The 23,566-nt window shown below is 38.9% G+C and overlaps 1 protein-coding gene and 2 long non-coding RNA genes across 8 annotated transcripts in view; 2 read left to right on the top strand and 1 right to left on the bottom strand.

Annotated features, from left to right (window-relative positions):
- On the top strand, positions 1-2,130 carry LOC147818129 (uncharacterized). The gene is made up of 4 exons (XR_015438288.1): positions 1-209; positions 453-565; positions 1,794-1,854; positions 1,972-2,130. It is a non-coding gene; the product is annotated as an uncharacterized LOC147818129 (long non-coding RNA).
- Positions 2,131-5,511: 3,381 nt separating this feature from the next.
- LOC111667598 (mitogen-activated protein kinase kinase kinase kinase 4-like) overlaps positions 5,512-23,566 on the bottom strand; it is a 66,068-nt gene continuing 48,013 nt past the window's right edge. For 5 of the 6 annotated variants that reach the window (XM_023423344.2, XM_087178544.1, XM_087178543.1 and 2 more), the window contains 11 exons: positions 22,996-23,095; positions 22,509-22,685; positions 21,561-21,669; positions 21,183-21,338; positions 20,773-20,916; positions 19,896-20,030; positions 19,629-19,729; positions 18,378-18,527; positions 12,820-12,979; positions 12,164-12,303; positions 5,512-11,479 (listed from right to left, as the gene is read on the bottom strand). In XM_023423344.2, coding sequence (XP_023279112.1) covers positions 11,396-11,479; positions 12,164-12,303; positions 12,820-12,979; positions 18,378-18,527; positions 19,629-19,729; positions 19,896-20,030; positions 20,773-20,916; positions 21,183-21,338; positions 21,561-21,669; positions 22,509-22,685; positions 22,996-23,095 — 1,456 coding nt within the window. In that variant the 3' untranslated portion in view covers positions 5,512-11,395. The remainder of the gene's footprint in view (positions 11,480-12,163; positions 12,304-12,819; positions 12,980-18,377; positions 18,528-19,628; positions 19,730-19,895; positions 20,031-20,772; positions 20,917-21,182; positions 21,339-21,560; positions 21,670-22,508; positions 22,686-22,995; positions 23,096-23,566) is intronic. The other variant, XM_087178542.1, reaches the window with a different exon arrangement.
- Positions 14,668-23,421, top strand: LOC111667600 (uncharacterized). The gene is made up of 4 exons (XR_002761677.2): positions 14,668-14,743; positions 21,564-21,640; positions 22,524-22,655; positions 23,074-23,421. It is a non-coding gene; the product is annotated as an uncharacterized LOC111667600 (long non-coding RNA).

Here is a 23,566-nt window from a genome sequence, read left to right as displayed (position 1 = left end):
AGAAGGCAGAGCGGCCTGTTTTCACCCGAGAAGAGAGAGTAAGGAGTTCACTATAAGTCATGGTGGGAACTTTGTCATTCAATCAGCTGTGATACACAGTGAAGTGGCAGTATAGGTATTGATTAGTTAGAAAAATGGAGTAAAACATTGGAAGGTGATTCATTTCTCAGCTGTTGCCATAGAAATATCCTTTTACCTGCAACATTCAGGTACAGTAAATTAATTCCCTGTGTTCACAAATACACATTGCAACACAGAACATGTGCTGTATTTCTTAATAGGGTGACGTATCGTTATTATTCAAAGAGGAGAAATGAACAGTCCTGAACTCTAGAGTCTGACTTACATCCTGTCTGTCTAACTAGAGCTTTCCAGGAGGAAACAAACTAATCAACACCTAACCACAATCAGACTTTTTGAATTTAAACAAACCACCCACTGTATAATTCCAGCCCTGCATACAACATCATGAAGCCGTCAACCCCCATCAGGTCTCAGCTGTGGACAGATTTACCGCAGCAGCGACACATTCTAGCAGCAGAGCAGGATGTGTTGAAATCTACCGGTAAGCAATCATTACATAACCTGTGGGCTCTCCTGGTATTGACAGAGGAGCCCACGGGTCCAAAGCCATGGAACAATAACATCAGCCACAGCAGAGGACTGTTGCTTGTATCCGGTAGGCCAAACAAACAAAGAGTCAATGACAAGAACAATTCATACACACACACAGTGTGAAGCTTTATTTCTCTGTATGTTCAGCATACCCTTCATGCATTCATATAGGTCACTGTGAGCCACAACAATCTGGATAATATGAGGGGAAATAGGAAAAAACATCAGCTTGTCTAAAAATAAACCAGCACACTCTGGATTTTACTCAGTACAAATTGTTGCTTCACTTAGTTGCAGTAATAAAACTAATATTTCATGGTACATATTTTATTGCTGCTTACTGATGACTCAATTCTTTATATAACAACGTTCAGATAAAACTCCTTATAATTATGCAACCAAATGGAATAAATTGTTACTGGATCGTTCTTTGGCTAAAAACAAGCGTGTTTTATATAATCTTGGAAAGGACAGATATTTCCACCAACAGCAGCATTATGCATCATAACTTAATTCATTTGCTTAGGTCATTTCCTAATGATCTCTCCAAGACAACCGATTTACACATGCTAGCATCGACTGAAAGGGCAGGGGCTATCTGAAGGCTCGCATCATGTGAGAATATCACAGTGGTACCTAATGTCACCAGAAAAATGTCAACTGATGTTATTTAAACATGTGAGCTAGCGTTGACTAGCAAGTTAACCCTGGTTTCTGTCTTCTGTAGGCTAGCAGTCAGGTTGCTAGCAGTAGTAAACATAAAACGGTGGATAGTATGAGCTGAATTTCTGTTGAGTCCTTTGAAAATATCACCATGAATACAATGAAGTTTTTATGCCTTATTGTACTAAGACATTTTTATGTCTTACTATCCTATTACTCTTTATGTCTTACTATACTATGTTTATAATATAAACAGACATACTAAAATAAATGTTTCTATTAATTAGACATACAGTATTTCTCAAAACAAGGTTCATATGTAATTTTTACAAATATAGGCTACACTTTAAATACATATATGATTTTACCTCATATGTACATATATTTCATGTCTGTAAATTCAACACATGTACATATATTTTGCGTGTGGGCATTTCTGAATGTAAATTAAGATCGTTTATGTTATTAAACCATTTAGTTGACGTCATTAAAAAGTCAATCTCTCTGTTTCGCAGGGGTGCCGGTGTTGTTGCGTCCCTTCCAATGTCGAGACCAAACCTACGCTCCTGCTGGGAGGTAAAGGGACCATTGTGGAAAAGAGGAATTTTTACTTGCTGTGAGCCCATTTTGAAATTTCTCAGTTACATCATTCTGAAAAACATCTTAACCCTCCACCTCCACCTCCATCTCCAGCTCTCCAATTCTCCTACCTTCTCAACTTGTCTGCTCGGGGGACCGATTTAGCCCTGACAGGGTCACCTGATCTCTGTGTCCACCAACCACAGAGCTCAGTGGCTGAACACAGCGTCATACAAGCACGTCAGGCTTGCACTGCGAACCCCTAACCCCCCCCCCAACTCTGCCCACCCACTCAGCTTTGACTGGTATGTCTTATGTTGCCTCACCCTGCAGGCTATGTAACTGACACACTTTTTTTTTTCATTTGTACCCTTTAAACTACCAAACGGATGTAACAGATTTTTTATCCACTGCAACAGGTTGGAGCTCTGATGTGGACAGTTTGCATCCTGGGAGACTTACATGTGCACGCACGGACATTAACCAACATATACACAGTTACATCAACACACTGACATATGGAGACACAGAGACAGACAGACAGACAAACAGACAGACAGACAAATAGATAGAGAGATAGATAGATAGATAGATAGATAGATAGATAGATAGATAGATAGATAGATAGATAGATAGATAGATAGACAAATAGACAAATGACACAGCATAAATTTAGCCCCACACAGATCTCAGCTGTCCTCTTCCTTCTGACTGCAAACTCATCCAGCAATGCCTGCAGTATCAATAACATGAAGTATCAGGAAACTTATGGCTCTTTACAGCATTTGATTATCTGATTACTCTGACTTTTGCTTTCTCTTCCCTCTACCAATCAAAACCAAGAGCACAAACAGCTCTGTGTAAACCTTTCACTACTGAATCTTTACACTCTACACTACTGACGAGCTACTACGATACTACTAACTTTGTAGTCTGGATATATGCAGTGAAAGCTCAAGATCTGGTGTGTAAACTGGATCCGACAGGTTCCTTCACGGTGTGTTTGTGTGTAATAGTTAAAATTCTTGTGTTGATCCAGCCATGCACATGCAAAATGGGCCTGGCTGCACCTTCAACACAACGCAATGTTGAGAACTTCCACCAAAATGTTCCTCCTCTTACCTGTCGGCCTTTTCCCAGCAGGATAAAAAAAAACCCCAAAAAAACAGCAACAACAAATGTATTGATCCAACAGGAAGTGTGAATGATCCAAATGCTAAATGCAAAACTGCTATGTGACTGTGTGGCTGCCAGTCATGGCTTGGTCACCGGACGCTCCCTGCTCTGGGTGAGCTGACACACACATTTACACACAAACCAGCAGGCAGGGGTGTGTGTGTGTGTGTGTGTGTGTGTGTGTGTGTGTGTGTGTGTGTGTGTGTGTTGAGGGGGGTTGTGGTGGTGGAATGGGGTTAGGAGGGAATCTGAGGCTTGGGGGTGGTGGGGGTCAGTTGGAGGGGTACTGCAGGAGCAAATTTAGAGCGGAGTAAAATGTTCGTCAACAGTGACGAACGTACGACAGAGCAGAGTTCCAAGTGGAAAGCAAGAAGTGAGTGAAGCTCAAACTAGTGCTTCACCTGTGTCTGCGCTGGTTCGGGTTCACTTCGTCTGTCCAATCCAAACTAACCTGGTGGTAACAGAGAGATCACTCGTTGCACTAAATTTCAGAAGATGAAAAGGTGGCTGAGGTTGTCACTGCTGTGAGGCTCGATGACCTTACTTCATCCAAGAGTGTGTGAGGCAGGGGCCAGGAAACCTGCGACTGGTGGCAGCGAGTCTTCAGGGGATACATGAGAACCCTGGAGAAGAGAGAGAGAGAGAGAGAGAGAGAGAAAGAGAGAGAGGGAGAGAGAGAGAACTGCCAAAGGATGTGATACCTTTTACTTTACACATTGATCCATTGTTAGTATGAAAAACTGATTAAAGCAGCTTTAACAAATACAGAAGAAGAGTGAATTTGATCTAAATGCTCATGATACAGGTTATATCATCACATATATACAGTAGATGTGCAGACATACAGTACACATCCATATACATGCAAACATATTATTTACTTGCAAATACTTACAGCCCCTCTCAATATACTCTGTGTGTGGTGATGCTGCTGCTGGAGGGGCCGTAGATGGAGGTGGGCTCCAGCCCTCTCACCTCCTCTGATGTGCGATCCAGCAGCAGTGTTCAGTTCGTTCACTGTGACGGGAGCTGGATGACAACAAACTCTCACCATGCTGTGATTCTCAAGAGACTGAAAAGCTCCAGGAAGAGATTTAGGTGTCTGAGAGAGAGATGGTGATGAAGTATTAGTATTTTTTTTTATTTAGTCATCTCACATAATGCAGTAAATTCAAACAATGTAGACAGCAAAAAATAAAAATAAAAAGTCAATATTCTATGTATTAAGTAGTGAGTGGACAGGCTCAGGCCCAGCCAAAATGCTTATATACAGTATGCTGGCCTACGTTCTATATATATAATATATATTCTATATATAATACAATTTAAGCTACCCACCAAAAAGAAAAGAAAATAGTTTACACTTGTAACCCTCAAAAATGTATATTATCATTGCTCCATAATTTAACCCCAACAATAGAAATACATCTTTTAATAGAAAAACATCTCCTTGTAAATATATCTCCTTTTGAAGAAGTGATGAAGCAGGACTGTGTGTTCAGGCTTTGAGTCTCCTGCCCTCGAGGCTGCAGCAGTGAGTTCACCTTCCAGGACTGAAGGCCTCAACCAGGACCTCTCTCTATCCACAGTGAGATTCATAAAACACTTCTCTGACTTCAAACGCAACATTTATTAGTTATGATCATTTTACTCTTGAATATGTATACTCTTCGTGTACAGGAATGTAAGGAATCTGGCAAACTGCAGTGTTTACGTTGCTTTACCATCAAGTTTGAATCATAATCAATGAGCTTCATCAGTCAGAGCGGGTTCAAGTTCACTCTCATAAAAATCCCTGATAATGATCAACTATTCTATTCAAACGGAAACATGTCATCGACGGCAAGTAACAGGCAGCTAGGGTCTAATGAAAGATTCTTTTTACTTGCATTATGGGAATTGTAGGATCCATTATTTTTGGAGCTTGAGCCATAAAAGTGAAAGATCTCGGTCTTGTGCCGCCTCAATTTCTTTTTTAAAATCAGTCCCCCAATTTTGTGACCTCTGACCAGAAGGAAAAAAAATATTCCAGACAGAGGTTCAACATCAAACCCATCAGGAAAGACCCAATGACGATGGCATGCAATACTCCTAACAGCACAAGCCTTCAGACACAGGCAGTGCTGTCACGAGGCGTTGTGTCTGTAATTGCTTGTACAGGCAGAGTGATGATGGGTGGCTTTGCTGTTGCATTGAATAGATGTTTTGACTTTAAAAGACAAAAGCATCAGTAGATCTTGTCCTCATAAGGAAGTCAAAATAACAAATGCTCCTGCAGATGGTGTTGCACCAAGAGCGACATGTGTAACGTCTTTTGTCACAATGACAAGATGTGTGTTCAACAGACAAAAAATTGTGTGTCAGTGTTTCAAAAGTTAATTGGATTAAAGGTTTCTGATGAGTCAGTGGGAAGATAAAACAAAAACACCACGTGTCATTATGACTTTTGAAGCAAACAGAAACACAGCAGCAAATGAGTCAATTCAACACATTTATTTATTGTCATCTCACTGTCTTTTGCGTCTTTACATGGAAACACAAGTTAGTGTGTGTTCATCTCAAAGCAGGAAGGGTACAGTATATGATGCATCAAACACAGGTCCAGTGCAAAAAAAAAGTAACAAAAGAATCATCTTTACAGCGGTACAGAAATAAAATGAAATGGCTAAGGGAAAAATATTTTCTTGAATATATATCTATATAACATTTGGTCTTATATAATCTCAACTTCTTTGAATTTTCGACATAATTGTCATGTGTGTCTACACTGAAGATAACCTCAAAATACTGACAGTAGTTGTAAATTGTTGGCGAAATCTCAACTTTTGGAAAATATCACACATCAACAGACAATACTGTTCTATTAAAGATCGCTATCGGCCTATTGGTTCTGGAAGATTAATTTGGCCAATGGATAAGTGTGAGTAAACCTAAAAAGGCTATTCATCGTGATCACTGCCGCTCTCTATAACATCCTCACATCCTCTTCCTCCCTCTCCTCATCAGGACCATCAGTATCTATAAATTCTCAATCCAGTCTGGTGCCATCTGTTGAAACACTGGATCCATCACTAGCTCCATTAGTTCATTAAATAAATGGATTCATTTTCAACAACATTTTTCCACCTTTTTCGTAAATTTAGTTTTTGTTTTGAAGATTATAGTATTTCAATTTTTTAAGGTCAGAGCCTCTTCAAAGTTTTTAAAGTGTGGATTTGGGTTTTAAAGCAACATCCATTTTCCTTCTATTGGGTGACACCTGACTCAAGCCACCAGCCACCTCCTCTAACTCTGTTTTTCCTTCCCCTGCAGACTATCCGGTTTACTGAGCACCTGTTCACAATCTGCATCACACCCTCCCACACAAACAAACACTTTCTGCACAGCTCATCCAGACTCTCTCTCATACACAGGCTGCAAAGTAACAGTTGTAGCACTTAAATCAAAACTATGTAACTTTTGAAAAAGGAATCACACATTCTCTTACAAATTTAAAGATTAATTAATAAGTGATAAAATATACTTTTGATCAAGTCAATACACTCAGGTGTTTTTTCTCTACAGCCTTACTTGTTTGGTATGACTAGTAGCTTATGGTTAGAAAACTTGAGTGCATGAGTCGGGTTTACTAACTTTATTACTCTTTTTTACCTGTGCTACTGTTACGCTATGGTTAAGCTTTTACCACTATTATGTATCTTCCACAAATTACATAATCTTGCTTTAAGGGAACATCCCACTTCAACAAACAGCAATAAATGCAAAATAAAAGAGAATTGGGCCAGTTCCGTGGTTTTTGCGATGCTCTTAAATTGGTAAATTATGCAAAAATGTTTTTGTGATATAGATGGACAATGTTGTGATTCAAAGGAAAGAATCTGATCTAAGCAGCAGCAAAGAAATATGACAGAAACATAGCACAATATGCATCATTAAGGCTTGTAGAACATAATATCTAGACTGCATGATTGCCTTTATCATATGACTGCATTTTTGAAAGTGTGGTTGCCTCATGCATCACACCTCAACTCCCGCATGAAGTGACTGAATGAAAGTAACAGTAATTCAATAAAAATACTCTCCCACCCCCGGCCAATCTAGTGACACTATCCAAAATTTCCTGAATAAGCCTTTCAGCTGCGCTGGGGGTGGATGGAGAGACTTGACATGAGAGAATGAGAGACAATGGAAACGACATGAGACATGAGAACAAAGAGCTGAAGGACGCTGAGAGATGCTAGAAAGGAGAAAGAAGAAGAAAAATAGGTAGAGGAGGAACTGAGCAAAAGCGGCAGAGGGAATATCAGGCAGCTGAGAGAAGAGATGTGTTGACAAAGTGAGAGAAAAAGAGTTGGTGGGAGAGCTGGAGAAGTGAGTCACAGCGAGCCTGAAACAGAATCTGTCATCACCTTAACCAGTGGAAGGTGTAGGAGGAAGTGCACTGCTCTCTCTCTCTCTATCTCCCATTATAGATAGAGCTACAGTCAAATGTGCAGCACATGCAGGAGAAGACCGAGAAGTTAGGACCTAATAATTCACAAAAATATCCTCACTGGATAAACCCAGATAAGCACACATCATTAGGTGTGACACTGGCTCTGTTTAGCTTGTACAAGAGCTCCTTTCTGTGCTGTTTCTTGAAGCAGGATGAAGAAAGATACCAATTAAAAAACACAACATACTCATCATTGAAAATGTTAAGTGTAATGTAATGACAGTTTTTACCATAATGAGTTTTGTGTAAAACAGTACAGAGAAAATAGACTTGTTTTCTTAACATGACAAACAACATAACCCAAAACTGCACAGTATAAGGGTGGTAAGCGGACTAAATTAAAGAACAGGTTAAAGTCTCTCAACGCATGATAAAATCTGTAATTATAATATAATTATAATCAATTATATCAGTGGTATTCAAACAAATACATTGTTGATTTTAATAGTAGGGTCTTGAAACTAAATTGTAATTAACATTCATACAAATTCTCATCTTGACAACTGGAAAATAGCAAGAATTAAATAGACCTATCAAAGAGCTAGTTAATAAAAGAACTAATTTAATTAGCTTGTTGTGCTTTCTAGCACTACGTGTACTGTTGGTGGCCAGATTGCTTTGAAAAGAAGGGTGCAGCGAATACAGGCTACTTCCTGTGCAGTGGACAGATGATGGAACCACTGTGGTAGTTCAGGACTAATTTTAGTCTGGTCTTTTGTCCTATTTGGACTCTAAAGGTCAGGGTCTTGCTCAGGATCCTGACCAGACCCGACCAAATCTGATCACAAACTAGCACAGTGCCTTATTCTACATATAATATGTCCTGCTCCAGACAGAAATTATAGGATTATAGGAGTAAAATCTATTTGTGAAGGGTGAAGAGTTTTAATTGAAACGATACAAAAGTGTGTGAAAAATAGTTCAGTCATATTGTGTATCTTGTGTGGAAACTTTACACAGCTGAGCTACTGTTAGCTTGCCAGCCAAGATTCACTATTATCTTAGCCATATGCTACTTAGAATCTCTGTATATCATTCAAGCAAGTTAGCTTAGCTCGCATAGTTCTGAAACAATTAGCCCAAGTTAGCTAGCAGTTCTCCATCTATTAGCCTGTCAAAATTATTTTACATTCCTGTATTTCCTCACACTGTAGCCATGTTAACTAGCTATCTGGTCCGGTGTGTTGGTAGCAACTTAGCAACAAGACAGTCATTATCAGAAAGTTAATTTTCCAGTTTAAATTATTCTCACAGAACCAGCTGTAATATCTCTATCAAGACCATAATAAAAAGTGTCACTGAATAGAAAACATTTGGCGCAATTTCTGATGGCCACAAAACTCAAGAGTAAATACAATATAGAGAATAATGTAACTACGTTAGCTGTTTAAGCTAAATCTGATGAAGGGAAAACATGACATAATGAAAATGAATCATAATTAAACAAATCGCAAATTCACATTTGAAGGTAAAAACCAATTATTTCTTCACTTTTACCAAACCAAGCACTGTATAAAACATACATATAGGCTATTAAATATAATAACGCTAGCAACATTAACTTGCATATATTTTGTTGTGAGCTAGCAAGACACATCAGTCCTGGGAGATTTTGCAGGTTGATTTGTTGATTGGCATCTTTTGTACTATACATAATAATATTCCCCAAAGTACGTAAGTTTTGCAAGATTTCTGTCAACTCTTTATCTTTCCAACAGTATTCAAACGTCAAATCAAATGGTCAGTTGTGATTTGTAAGCATCTTAAGTATCTCACACAGTTAGATTCAAGGAAGCCAAAACATCAAAGCCTTGATCTTTGGTTTCTTGCTTTGAAGCTCATTGTGTAAATGACAAAACATATAAACAAACTACATATTATACAACCGGGCATTTTTACATTTTTTCAGCCCGAGTCATTGCATCGCTTCAGATCCAGGGTCAAAAAAAATAAAATTTCTCAAGGTGACCCATCAAAAACAAGTGTGCGTCCCATGTTGGGTAGTGTAAGATACAGATCTAAAGCCAAAGGCTAGCAGTAATCTCTTCAATACTGACTGCAGAATGGCTTTAAATGTTTCCCACTTTGAAACATAGAAATCATTCCAAAGTGTGATATATTACAGAAAACATGTACAAGGTGGCCATTGTGCAAAGAGCCTGACTTATACATGTTAGGAGAAAATCAACCACAAAACAGAATTCACATGATGCATTATCTGATCTTAAACACTTCAGGTCAGGTTGGTAAACTTGAACATGAGCCTTCAAGTTCACTGTCAGTAGCTCATGTCCATATTCACAAACCTTTTAAGATCGTGGACATAACATGTATAAACTCTGTTTTGGGATGGAATTTCACATTCATAAGCCTATAATTCTGTACACATACATAAAGATGGCTTGTCAATTATATAATATTTAGAAAACAGTGCTTCGTACAAGATTATATACATCCTAAGCTGTACAAAACAGATGCAAGAAAACAGAAAAGCATTCATTGCCTATTAAAGTGGACTTGTGTACACCCTTTATACTGTCCACCAGAATTATGGCTCCTACTGTAGAGTAAAAGGCTCTTCAGGTCCTTATTATATAGTAATAAGACTAAAATAAAATGGTCCAGATATGTGATAGCGTGAATGCTCAAACTGAAACTGAAGAGGACTGGTCCCAAGCAATCCCAAGAGAGTATTTTTTGCTTAATTGGCAACTGATTTCAAGCTAAGCAGAGAAAAAATATGACTTACTGTTCATAATTAGGAACAGAATGACCTGATAAAAAGTCTAAGAGAACTAACTATGTCTTGTACATTTCAATCCTGACATTTGGCCTTATGAGGTTTGCATGGACAGCATAATTACAGCTGAGGATATGCTTAAACATTACTGATTGATGATAGGGCATTATACTGATTCACTGTGGCCCAGAAAAACTGTCACCTTGGACAAAAAAACCTCATTTTTTAAGCAACAGCAACAAAATTTGGAATGATATACAGTAGCTGTCCTACTTAGCCCCGAAATGGCCCCAACCCAGTCTTTAAAATGCCCAGATGATGTCCTTGGAAGGAATGAGGTTGATGAACGGATTTTGTTCTTCTAGTTTTCACTCCGTCTGGATGATAAGGAAGCAGTGGATCCAGTAATACGCCACAGCCAGGCAATCAAATATGAGTGAATAACTGATGTACACATAATTAGCTGAGTAACTGATACAATGGAGTCCTTTAGAAAAAAGAAAAAACTGATCCAGGAGAGATGAGCTGAACGTGGAGCAAACTGAACAGGAATGCTGTGGTCTCCAGTGCTAACAGATGAGTAGAGGAATCTTGAGGCCAGATATTTATCAGTCATCAGTTTTTCATCCAGATGGATTTTGATCAAACAGGACCCAAAATGAGTTTTCGCGGTCTGGGGCGATTTTCAGTCTCTGAAAGACCGATAACTATGGAGATCCGGCATGTGAAAAAGCTAATTACACATTACAGATGTTGACATTGGTCGTTGTACCTTTTAACTCTTTCATGGTCAGGTGTGGTGGTCGCGAACCTTTCCTCTTTTTCACTGAATATTAGGTCCAGATTTTTGTGCTGTTGAAGAAGCATTGTTCCAGGCCTCAGTAGTCAAGGATGGAGTTATGGGTTCAAGCATCTTTGCTGCAGCCGGAGTCATGATCGACTCACCTCATGCACATTTACATGGAAACTAGACAAGAGTAATGGATCCAGGAGTACTTAGTTGATCCTTGCAGGGATCAACTGCCAATAGAGACCAACATCAGTCAGCTCAAATAAAAAAAGGCATCACAAGGCGAACCCAGAATAATGAAGGCAGATGTCACCAGTTGATCCCACAGGTCCAGTCATTACCAGCTGAACAGCGAGTTCTGTCCAAGAGTCATGAAGTAGATCTGACTGCTGCCGCCCGACTGCACTGAGGCAAAAAAAACCTGCAGGAGAGAGATCCAGGTTTAGGAACAACTTCAAATGTCCACAATGTTACTGCGGTTTCAAGTATTTGAAGTTAGATTGTTCAAGTAGTATTGGTGACATAAATCTTGTGTAACATCATATTTTTGAAGTCAAAGTCCACTTACTAGGCTTCTTAGGCTACCTTCAGCCATATCTAATGGCATTCTTCAGTAGATTGTATTTTGTGATGGAGATGATTCAGTTGTAAATACGTTTAGTATGAAACTTTGGTTACATGATAACAAACAACTCAATCTGCCAAGGACGGCATTGAGATGTGGCTGAAACTTCCAGAAGAAATCTAGTAGGTGAACCTTGAGTCAAGACTTTTTTTTGTACCAAACCATTATTTCTTAGGTCAAGAATTACTGATGGGTATTTCTTAACATTATTTTATGAGATGATGTAAGCTTGCTTAGTAAAAATATTTACATATTTTAAACAATCTACTATATCCATCTAAACATGTAAGTCCAGCTTTCTTTAACTGGACATTGACTTTACAAATCTCATCACAGTGAGCTGACTATAAAACATTTTGTTTGATATTAGCACTCTTTATAACACTGTAAGTATTCTAATATTTAATGATATTTCATAATAAATGAATTGATGAAATATGTGTTTAATAACACTCCACTCGTGATTTTAGGTGGTCCTACCTTGTCATTCCTTTCACAAAGAAACTTGAGTTTTTGGGCCTTTTTGTGCATGAAAACTCCCTCCAGGTTTCCTGTGTTGGCAGACCTCAGTTCAATTGCCTTTTCTCCCCAACCCATCACCTGGTTAGACTGAAGGTAGGCTGGAGAGACAGAAAGAGATGTATTCTCATGTATTCTCTATTGAAGTCCTTATGCTAGAATAATGACCCATCTACTGGACCAAACACACACCCATCCACCCACCACAGACACACAGACACAGACACACAGACACACACACACAGGTATACTTTAATTAGGGTACGCTTAGGTTTAGTATTGTTGCATGGTCCTCACAAGAATAGAAGAGCAAATACACACACCAACTACCCCCCCCCAGTCTCTACCATTTTATTTTTAGCCCGCCCTGTCCCAAATCTGCCTCCACAGAATCTGGTTCAGGGGTAAGTTGGTGCTCAGGACAGCTGCTGATCTAGAATCAGTTCATCAGACAGCAACAAGCCACTAGAGTGACACTGCAGTTATTTCAGAGGACAATCTACTTGTTGAAATGATTCAAATCTCAGTTTGGAAACTAGCCACTTTGTGTTGTCACTTCATGCCTGTGAACAAATATGTGCGTTCCCTGTGTCTGTGTGTGTTTGAATGAAACCTACCGACTGATGCAGGCATCTCCCCCCACTGCAGCACTGTATCCTTGGTGATGCGGCCGTAGGTGTCGATGTAGACGCCCTCATCTTCGTAACAAACCAGAACCTCTGTTCCAGCGCTGTTTGGCAAAATGATGATGGCATGGGGATGGATGGAGCCCTGGATCTGTGAAACAAACACACAGTTTATTTAAAAGACAACCAGCAAACAAACAAGAACGAATTCAAACAGTTTAGTGTGTGTTCAATGTTTTGGGCACTTCTTGGAACTGCCTGAGAGTTGACAGTACACTTGACATTCAGGTGTTATCTGACAATGTCTTTCAGTTGTAAAGCCAAAGAACAAGGTTAAATTCTTAGGACAACACCATTACAACCTACCGAAGTGAAGAAAGTTGAAGGAGAAGACTAAAGAGAATAATCCAAAAAATGTACAAAAAGAGATTTGAGAGGGGGAGATGTGAAAGATGTGGGGCTTCTTTCAAAGCGGAGACTTCATCATAAAATTATAAGTCCCTGACTTAAGCATGAAGGTCTCATTATAGGTTCCATTATAAATTACAGTAATATTGTGTAGGATGCGACCAAAGCCCCAACACAGTCAAATACTAAACCTCTAATTTATTATTATGAAAAACTTTCAGTTCATCAAATCAAAGATCTCATCCAGCAACCATTGTCTAAGTTAAACTAACAATATAGGTTAAAGTTTCTCTAATCAGTTCAGAAACATTTGTCCTACCCCAAGAGAAAAGTGTATCCAATCCGTGCAAAGACATTTATGTGAAGAGTTTAGAGACATTTCTCTAATAGTTCACAGTCATGTATCAAACTTGATCATTTATTGAACCAAGTCAGGAACATTTATTTAACCAGTTCAGAGATGCAACATGAAACCTTTTTTCAAACCTTTTTTCAAACCTTTTTTTTTTTTTTTTACAGGATATCAAACCAAAAGTATTTATCTTAAAAAAAAATAAAGAAAACTGTTCATCAGCAATTACTTGCCAGAAAATCTAGTTCATCAGTTTATTTCTGAAAAGAAAAGTCTTTACATCAGTATCTGCAACGTGTTTCTGCCAGAAAAAAAAAAAAAACTATCAATAGCTCACATCTTAACCAACAGGGAATCCCTTCAACAACAAAGCCTCCTCCAGGAAAAAGACATAAACAGTTTGGCAGTGTGTGTGCTATGTCACACACAGTGGGTAAATATAGTTTTATGTGAGCGTATTTCATACATTACCAGAGTGTGAGCCACCACAATCCTGAGCATCAGAACAGGCATCCACAGACGCAACACAATCTTAATCCTCTGCCTCGGAATCAGCATCATTATATAGTTTGCAGGCAACAACGGGAGAGGCTTCTGTGTGTGCGTGTGTGTGTATCTTTAAGTGGGTGAGTTGTGCATTGTGTGTATGAAAGTGAGTGTATGTGGGTTAGGCTTGTGTTTGTGAATAGGTGAACTGCTTTTGACTTTGACGAGGTAATATGTTTCACTGTTGATGTAAGTGGGTGTGTGCGTATCGGCGGATGTGCAGGTGAGAAGAGAGGGCGTGCGTGTAAATTAGTGTGTATCAGAGTATAGCTACAAAGAAAGCCAGAGAGTGTGAAGTGTCCGCAAGAGTACTCAAAGAAAGTGAACTATGAGCATGTTGAAGTATAAGTGAGAGGGTTTAAAAGTGCATGGTAACTCAGTGTGTGTGTGTGTGTGTGTGTGTGTGTGTGTGTGTAAGTGTGTGTTGAATGTATGAGTAAGAGAGAAAAGGAAAAAAAGCAGTTAGGCTGGAGAGCTCAAATGATATCGCAGCAGCAGCGGTAGCAGTAGCAGTATAAGGCACCGGTGTAGTAGGCAGCTGTGTGCAGAGTCGCTTAATATACCGGAGGAGGAGTGAGGGAAAAAAACACTCAAGAGGAGCAAGAACAGGTCAGGACACACACACACACACACCTACACACACACACACACACACACACACACACACACACACACACACGCACAGAGTTAATGATCGTGGGGCAGGAGGGATGTATTTTTAGAGCCGATTTCTCTCTTCGTATTTCTGCCTCTCTCGCTCTCTTGCTCGAACTTCCCCTTGCTTATAGAAAGTAGCACACTTTAGAGATAGCTGGGGCAGTGTGTGTGTGTATGTGCACAAGAACGAGTGAGTGTTTGAAAGAAAGCTGTAAGAACATGAATGAGACAAAGTGAGAAATGTCAACAGATTGCATTGTGTCCTTTCCCCAACTTCCCATCTATCAACTATTAATGTCACAAAGGTTTATCTGCTTGATATAATCCTCATGATTTTCCCCTTTTTGATGTTATATATGGTAAGCATTATTTCAGCAATAGCAATAAATGTATTAATTTTTCTTAATTACATCTATCTATAGTAGTTTTCATTACTGTTTGTTATATACACCTCCTACAACCATATGAGGGCTAACCAGTGCTAAAAGAAGAAGAAAAGATTGCTCCAGAATGAAACATAGATTGGCCTTTATTATGAAGCGGTCATGTGAAACCCAAGTATTAGTCAGTTTTGACAGTGGATCAGTTTTAAATATTGCAGGGAGTAATGAAACAGTCAGAGAGTTAGCTGTTAAATGAAGAGCTGCAGGCTGCTGGGGAAACTTCACTGTAACCTGCTGTTGTGAGGAAAACTACTTGCATGAAGCATGAAATCAGACATATGGCACTTATGCCACAATGTACCTGCTCTAACAATGTTTACTGCCCCTGAACACTGCAGTATTAGACCATGAATATTAGTATTAGACCATGCTTGTTATTACCACCAGTAATAAAATCTTCACAAAATGTTCAACATTTGTTGCCCACTCAACAACATATGTATGCACAAAATCTGGTACAGTCCACAGATGGTGGATGATGAACCAACAAGACAAATAACGACTTTACTGTAGAAATTCTGGTTATAAAACTTCACATAAGAAAACAGGCTAAAGCAAAATGATTCAAATCTTAAGTGTAAATATACTGAGCTTCAAGCTTCTCTAGCTCTTGCTAAAACATATTTAACAGGATGTTTCAGAATTTGAATGTGAACATGACTCATCAGAGGCTACAGCGAGTTTTACATGCCCACATACAGCAGAGGAGAGAAAAAAAAGGCCAGCTCCAACTCTAATTGTACCAGCAGTGGGAGAATTGTTCACACTCAAAGATACATTCATTTGCACAGACCTTTTTAGAGATGGGAAAAGCTTAAGTTAACAGACTTCCATGAACCATTATAACTCAGGGACACTCACAAATATTACCAACCCACTAGAACAAAACACTGGAAATACATGCTATATTTAGCCACCAACTGCTGTCAGTCATTAATCATTTAGCTAAGATGTCCACTGTAATTTCCAATTAGTATAATATGTATAATAGAGATTGGGCGCTCATAATTTTTGAGGATAAACTAGAAATGTAAAGACATGAACAGTCAGTATTGATACATCCTAGTATTATACTAGTATTTTACATATTATATAATTATAGACTGATAGTTGGCAGCTCTTGTATTAAGCCCAGGACCTACTGTATGTCTCTGCTCTAGAGTGTTACATGGATCACACTCCCAAAACGCTGGATCCTACATTTCCTGTAATGCAACTGTGCCTTTCTTTAGACCCTCCCTACCTTGTAATCTCCACATCCCCAGTTTGTGATGCAGGCTTTCTGTTAAATACTTGTAGTCTCTTATCCCACACTGAGACAACCTGATGTATTACTATGACATCATGAGGGTTATTCCCTCATGACTCAGAAGTTGTATATAATAGTCTAAAATCTGTGAAGTGCTCTTTTAAGCATATTCCAAATCCAATCCAAAGAAACCAACAAACAACTAAATATTCAACCAAAACAAAAATAAAATAAAGTATTTATAACCATCGACAACAACCTTCTAAAGATCAGAACGTGCACAAAAGTGTCTTTTGACCGAGGCTTCACTAGATCATTTTCTACAATTTTAACCGAAAATTCAAACACCATACGAGGTCTAAAAGAGACCATGTCTGAACAGAAATGTGAACATGAGTCACAGCATTCTGCTGTCAACTCTACCTGCCCACGGACTGAACAGAGAGAGAGAGAAGGAGAAAGAGAGAGAAGGGGAGAGAGGGGGAGAGATGGGTGGGGGGTTGGTAAATGTAGAAAAAGAGAAGAGAAAAAATGAAGAGAAAATGAGCAAATGAACAATGCCACATTGGATGACAGAGTGGGAGGAGGAAAATGAAGAGATGTATGAAAGGGGAAGAGAGAAGTGTTTGACAGCTATAGACTGAGTGGGAGGAGAGTGGAGAGAGGTGGAAAGAAGAAAACACGAGAAATAAAGGAGAGCAATGATTGACATCTGTAGACTGTGAGTGGGAGGAGAAGGAGGAGGAGGAGGAGGAAGAGGAGGAGGAGAGCATCCTGAGAGACTGAGAGGAGAGAGGTGAGATAGTTGAGTAGAGGGATAACAGCTGATGGATAAGAAAAAATGTATAGGGAAATAAAGATACACCGTCTATATGGGTTTTTCAAATTAGTTGCTACAAAATGTGTCCAGCTCCGATTATCTTAAACACGTCAAGCAGATGAAAAATTTATTTTAAAAAATATGTTATTTGGTGCGATAAAATGCAAGAAAAAAAATCTACGATCCAAAAACACCCAATTCATATATATTCATATTCATCTGAGGGACAACAATCACCGATTGAAGACATGAAGACAGGAGAGGTGAGGAGCACTCGCAACGAGGGACTTAATTTAATAATAATAATAATTTAAGCATTAATGTTATGTAATGCATGTAACTGTAATGTAACTTAAATGTTTTCAAGACAGACTAACAGGGGAAAACTTTGATTTTACTAAAACTGTGTAAACTAATTTACTTTGTTGGAAATCTTCTATGCCTCCCACTTCTGATCCTTTCATTAAAAGTTCTATAAGTAACATTCAGAAAACCCTTATCTTTAATGACACCGGTGGTTGATAAGTGAACTGTAGTCAGCATCCTGTCACATATGCTCGCACATTGTAGGTAGGCATGAGTGAACATCCTGGACATCGACCACAGTGATGTGAAGGCGGGTTGGAATGGGAAAGAAATTCAACCCTGTTGTTTGATAGTGCCAATTTAAGAATTACTAGGAGAAGGAGAAAGAGCAGTTACTCTTCCATTGCTGACAGACCATGTAGAGTTTTGAATGGGATTAACTGAGTATGTTTACTCTCATGTGCACCCCGAATGATAGGCACACAGAGAGGTTCGGTAAAAAGACTGACAGGTACGGCATTTTGGGATTTTTATTGACTGTCCACCAGCCCACCAGGATTTATCCCAGTAGTCCTAATGGCCAATCTGACTACACGAGACTGAACATGACTGACCAACAACATGTTGATACATGAGGTAACTAAAGTTACACTGTTATTATAGTTTGACTATAAACTATATTTTAGGCTATATGTGACTCTCCAGCACTGGCAGAGCACTAAAACAGTAGAGTAGAGTAGGGGACAAGTGTATTACAGAGACTCTTACATGTGTAGGCAGGTAGAGGTCGTATGGTGTTCCAGAGTCGACATCAATGGCATGGAAACCGGACAAGGAGCCGTAGATGACCTTTAACCTTTGACCTTCCTCCACTGTCAGGTCAACAGACAGCGGTTTTTGAGGCAGGGACCTGAACGACTGGATAGACATACACACAAAAACAAACACAAAGTCAGAAAGTCATGAAGTTAGAAGCGATAGTCTGAACACCTCAAGACCTTTATCGATACATTTTCAAAAAAAGCTGTGATACCAACAATCCAACTACAACTGCTCCATTAACAATTAATCAGCAATGACTTTGACAGTTTGAAGAGCAGTTGATTAATAATAGGCATCCTAAGTTAGTCATGCTATTACCTCCGAACAAGACAGTCATGTGTATTTTTGGCCTTTTCTGAGAAGAGAGGGTTAAACTACATAGTGTGGAAAAAAAGTAGCTCAGGCCACGAAGGACATTAAGAAATGGGACACTGCTCTGCTGAGAATCTGTGTGTATGACTCTCACAGCCTGGATGTGTCATGTCTTTGTGTATGTGCAAGTATGTGCCTGTGGAAGTGACCCCATTAGATTTTCTTGTCTATGATTGTTTTGTCCCAGATATGATGTGGTAAAGACAGAAAGGAGACGGAGGACAGTACTGTTAACCTGTTAATGCTGGTTTAACCACTTCAGAGATAATAATCAAGGGTGTAAGTGAAGAAATCAAACTCATAGCTAATTCTGTATGCGCTTGACAATCATTTTTATCCTCTTTATTATGGCAATTTTAGTCACCTCAGATTCTGATTATAAGGTTTAACTCAGCATTGTTAGACTTGGCTTTTATAAGTGTAAACTTTACTTTACTAAGACTGTAATTTGGCATGCTAAACACAGTATGTTAGCTTTCTGACCACAGTTTGACATGCTGGTGGCACTAGAGCACAAGCTGAGGATTAACCAGAGTCATTACGATTTATTCTGTAAGGAGAAATGTATAAATTTTACAGCTATTCATCCAGTATTCCTTGAAATATTTAAATGGTCACAGAAAACTTAGACGGAAAGACAAACGGGCCAATCTGGATCGCTATCTCTAGTACTGTGCTGCTAGTGTGGCTAAAAGAACAGAGATCACTGTATATGTTATAGTATTCATATGTGGTTTATATAACCTCTACAGCCAGGGCAAAGAGCTCCTAATACCATTCTTTCACATTGATAACATAAAAGACTTTATAATAAATGTTACCAACCTTGAAGGCCATGAATTTGTGGTAGGGTTTTGGGGCCCAGGCGTACACTTCCACAGCATTCTTCAAAGCAATCACCAAGAACTTTATCTTTTCGTAACGCACTGAAAAACACGACGGACAAAGACACCTTAACAAATCTATACCTGATAGATCTGAGGTGCATGCACAGCCCTAGATTTCCAAAACATTACCTGTGGTTTCTGTTTTCTAGTCTGTAGCATTAACAAAACAGTGCTCTTAAATAAGCCCTCATCAGTGTATACTTACCCACTTTATAGTGCACACAGCCCTCCAGGTCACCTACTGAGGTCCAACCCTGTCTCTTCTCCACCTCTGGGTCATTATGGAGGATTTTATTCCTTAACCAGGACAGGTAGTAGAGGCGGAGTTTGTTCTTTTTACCTACAGATAGATGGAGATGGATGGTGGGATGAATGAATGATAACACTGTTTCGATGATATTCATTTCTGGGCAGTAATTATGTTAAGATGGACAGAGAGGTTTGTGCTAATTTAACTGAAGAAAAAATGATATTTTAATTTGTATTGATCCAGGAAAGATTAGACTTTCATTACCAAAAACCTGTTTCATATCAATGCAACTACACACAGCTGTACAATAACCTGGAGCATTTGGGGTGCTGAAACCCTTGCTCAAGGGCAAGGAATGTTTCTAAAAAGAAGGGAATTCAAGCCCTTTAAGGCAAATTTGCGATTTTTGATTTGATTTTGAAATCGTTAAATAAGATTCATATGACTTTACTATAATTAATTTCTGTTTCGTTGTCCAGATTCACATATTTGTGTTGGGATTTCAGCCAGTTCTGTAAAAACTAGCATTCGCAAGGCTAGAAGATTTGTAATTACTACACTTATTATGAGAATCTACATCAAATAAGAAGACAGAAAAACATATGGAAAAATCCAACTTCTTTTGAAAAAAAAAAAACCAAACAAACAAACAAAAAAAACCCTTTCCATTCCTCACATACATGTATTATTAGATAGTTTGAAATATCCTAGTGGCAACTTGGCGTCTCTGTTTCTGTTTGCTTCACTGTGTATGTGCAGCCACCAGGAAGTTTATGAAGGCTCAGTAGCTGACTTATTGGTGCATGTACACATTAACCTACATAACATTTACCTGATATAGTGATGAGTACATTAAGTCCCTCCAGCACATCCATCTGCTGAAACCTTCGCCTGCTGATGAGAGAGTAGACTTTCCCCTGACCACTTCGGTCCAGCAGCCACAGACCATTCTCTGTCCCCACCAAAAGATTCACACCTACAGATCAAAACAGAGACAAACCTTACACCCACAAGCAACATGCTGTGCCATGCATCCATCTATCTGTTTAACCATGGTACATCTGAATATTGGTGTGAACTCCAAAATAAACAGTACATGGAGTTGGTACACTGTCAAAAACAGGACATCATCCAGTGATGCCATGCCAGCAGCATTTATGTAGGAACATCAGTTATATATCAGTATATCAGTTATATATGTTTCAAAGTAAAGCAATAAGTAAGCAATATTAAACTACAAACCCCATAGTCCAGCACAGAGAACCTCAGTGTTGAACTTCTTCTTGTACTTTCGGATCTCCGGAGTGTCGCTCTGTGGTCGAATGTTGGTTGGGTTCACATTCACCACAGAGCCCTTCCTGTGGTTCTCTCTCTTGATTGGCTCACCCTTACTGCCCGCTACACAAGGACAAAAAAACACAGCAAAGAATTGGCGTCTCTCATGACTATAACATGTACATAATAAATAATTCACTGTCTGTTAATTTATTTCAAATGAAAAAAGTGTCTCCATTTACTCACAGAAGAATATGTAAGTATAAATTTAGTACTGTAAGTTAGTGCATTGCATGTGTGAGAATATGTACTGTATACTGTGTATGTGTGTTTAATTGTACTCACTAGGGCTCTGTGGTGGTGATGATATGGGGATCAATCTTGGATCGATGAAGGACAGAAAGGAGGAAGAGGAAGATGTGGAGGTGTTTTTACCAGTGGGACTGCTGACAGCCTGATGAATACAACAACAACACACACTTTTATTCCACAGCACTTTTTATATTGTTTAGAGTTTTCACTCCATACACAAAAAAGCTATTGGTAGTCATGGTTTTAGACAACTCCCATATTCTCTTACTGTATTTCACTCTGTAAAAACAATTACAACAAATGCATTATTGCTTTTAAATTTGTATTAGGACATGGGAAAATCATGGCTGGTTACATAAGCACATTTGTGTTAAATCAAGGTCGATACTTCTTTAGTGATACGAAGACGCATCATATTATTACTGATAAAAGTGAAACTAAACTGTGACACCATCTCCCTCTAGTGGAAACGTGTAACTAGTGCAACTGGTCAGAATTATTTCCTTAAACACATAAAACAGCCTTGGCAATGGACAATGTTCTCAAATGCTTATTAACTTGCATGAAGAGTTTTCTCCAATCTATTTAGGTTCTTCAGCCTGTGATCATCAAAATGATATGTCTTGATAAGGTCAAGACAAACTTTTGAAAACATATTGATTTGAGTTAGAGGAAGAGGTATTCACTGGCAGACTGCTTTCATTTTTCAACATGTGTCAATACCTGAATCAATAACCTTCTACAATGGACTCTTTGCAGTGGATGTGTTGATTAAATAACATTATTTCTGATCACACACTCAGCAGCAGTGTGAACTGAATGATAACTGGGAGGAATGAGATATGAGATAAATCCCTAAAAAATCAATATGCTGTGTGTGTGTGTGTGTGTGTGTGTGTGTGTGTGTGTGTGTGTGTGTGTGTGTGTGTGTGTGCAGTCAGTCTGTCTACTTATGTCTGTCTGACTGTACATTATTCTTACCATACTCTCATGTAGTTCCTGATGTGTGGGACATCGAGGGGCTGTGGGCGACTGCGAGTAGCTGAGTTCATGTGCCTGCTGCTGTTGGCCCAGTGCATTATGGGTAGGACTGGAGGAAGAGGTTTTCTGCAGAAGGTCTGGCAGCAGGTAGGTATCGTCTGAACCCATCCGAGAAATCTGTACAAGACAAACACACACACACAAAGTAGTGAGTAAGGGTGTGGAGTGGCCAAACAGCCACAACAAGAATTATTTGGAGCTGCAGGAATTCAAGCCAAAACCTCTTAGTTTATGTTTCTTGTATAGTTCCTCAATTTTAAAGGATTTAATGCAGACAGAGCACATTAATCAATAAGCAACATCAGTCGTATTCATCTATGTAGTTTAGACAGTATGGACATCACAGCATCTAGTGTGTGTGTGTGTGTGTGTGTGTGTGTGTGTGTGTGTGTGTGTGTGTGTGTGTGTGTGTGTGTGTGCAGGGTACCTGATTAAGATTGTGGTGAGGTTGCAGGACAATGCCATCAGGTATTCCTCTGAAGAATTTCCCTTTTCCATTGGACAGGCCGGACCTTGAAGCACACAGACTGGACAAGATTTTAGAAAAGTCTGACTTCAGGTGCAATTATTAGTTACAAACAAGATCGATTTATCCTCAGTATCAACGGCAACAAAACCAAGTCAGATTGACATCAGGAGATTGAATGTGGAATCAAAAGAGAAATAATTGTCAAAGACAATAAACACTAACTTTTGAACCTCACCATAAGCAGACACAAAAGCATTAAATCATAGTAATAAAACAGTTCACGTCATCTCACATTATCAGGAATGTAAAACATAAACCAATGACAGATTAGCTTGTCCCAGACTGATTTTCAAGGTTTAAATGGTTCAATAAATCCTAAACAGATCTATGGGTTTTTATTCATTGATTTTAACATTAATTATGTATTTAATCTTAGGTTTAATGGTCAACAGAATTGAGCAATTAATTGAAATATGGTGCAATATCCGAACCGCAGGAGCTGCAGTTTTTTGATAAAAAGGTAAAGTTT

The sequence above is a fragment of the Seriola lalandi genome, unplaced genomic scaffold (genome assembly GCF_002814215.2).
Source record: "Seriola lalandi dorsalis isolate HSWRI2012SDOR001 ecotype SW California unplaced genomic scaffold, Sedor1 jcf7180002054691, whole genome shotgun sequence".
Classification (NCBI taxonomy): domain Eukaryota; kingdom Metazoa; phylum Chordata; class Actinopteri; order Carangiformes; family Carangidae; genus Seriola; species Seriola lalandi.
Note: the sequence above shows the minus strand (reverse complement) of the source record. Positions and strands in the feature narration are given on the sequence as shown.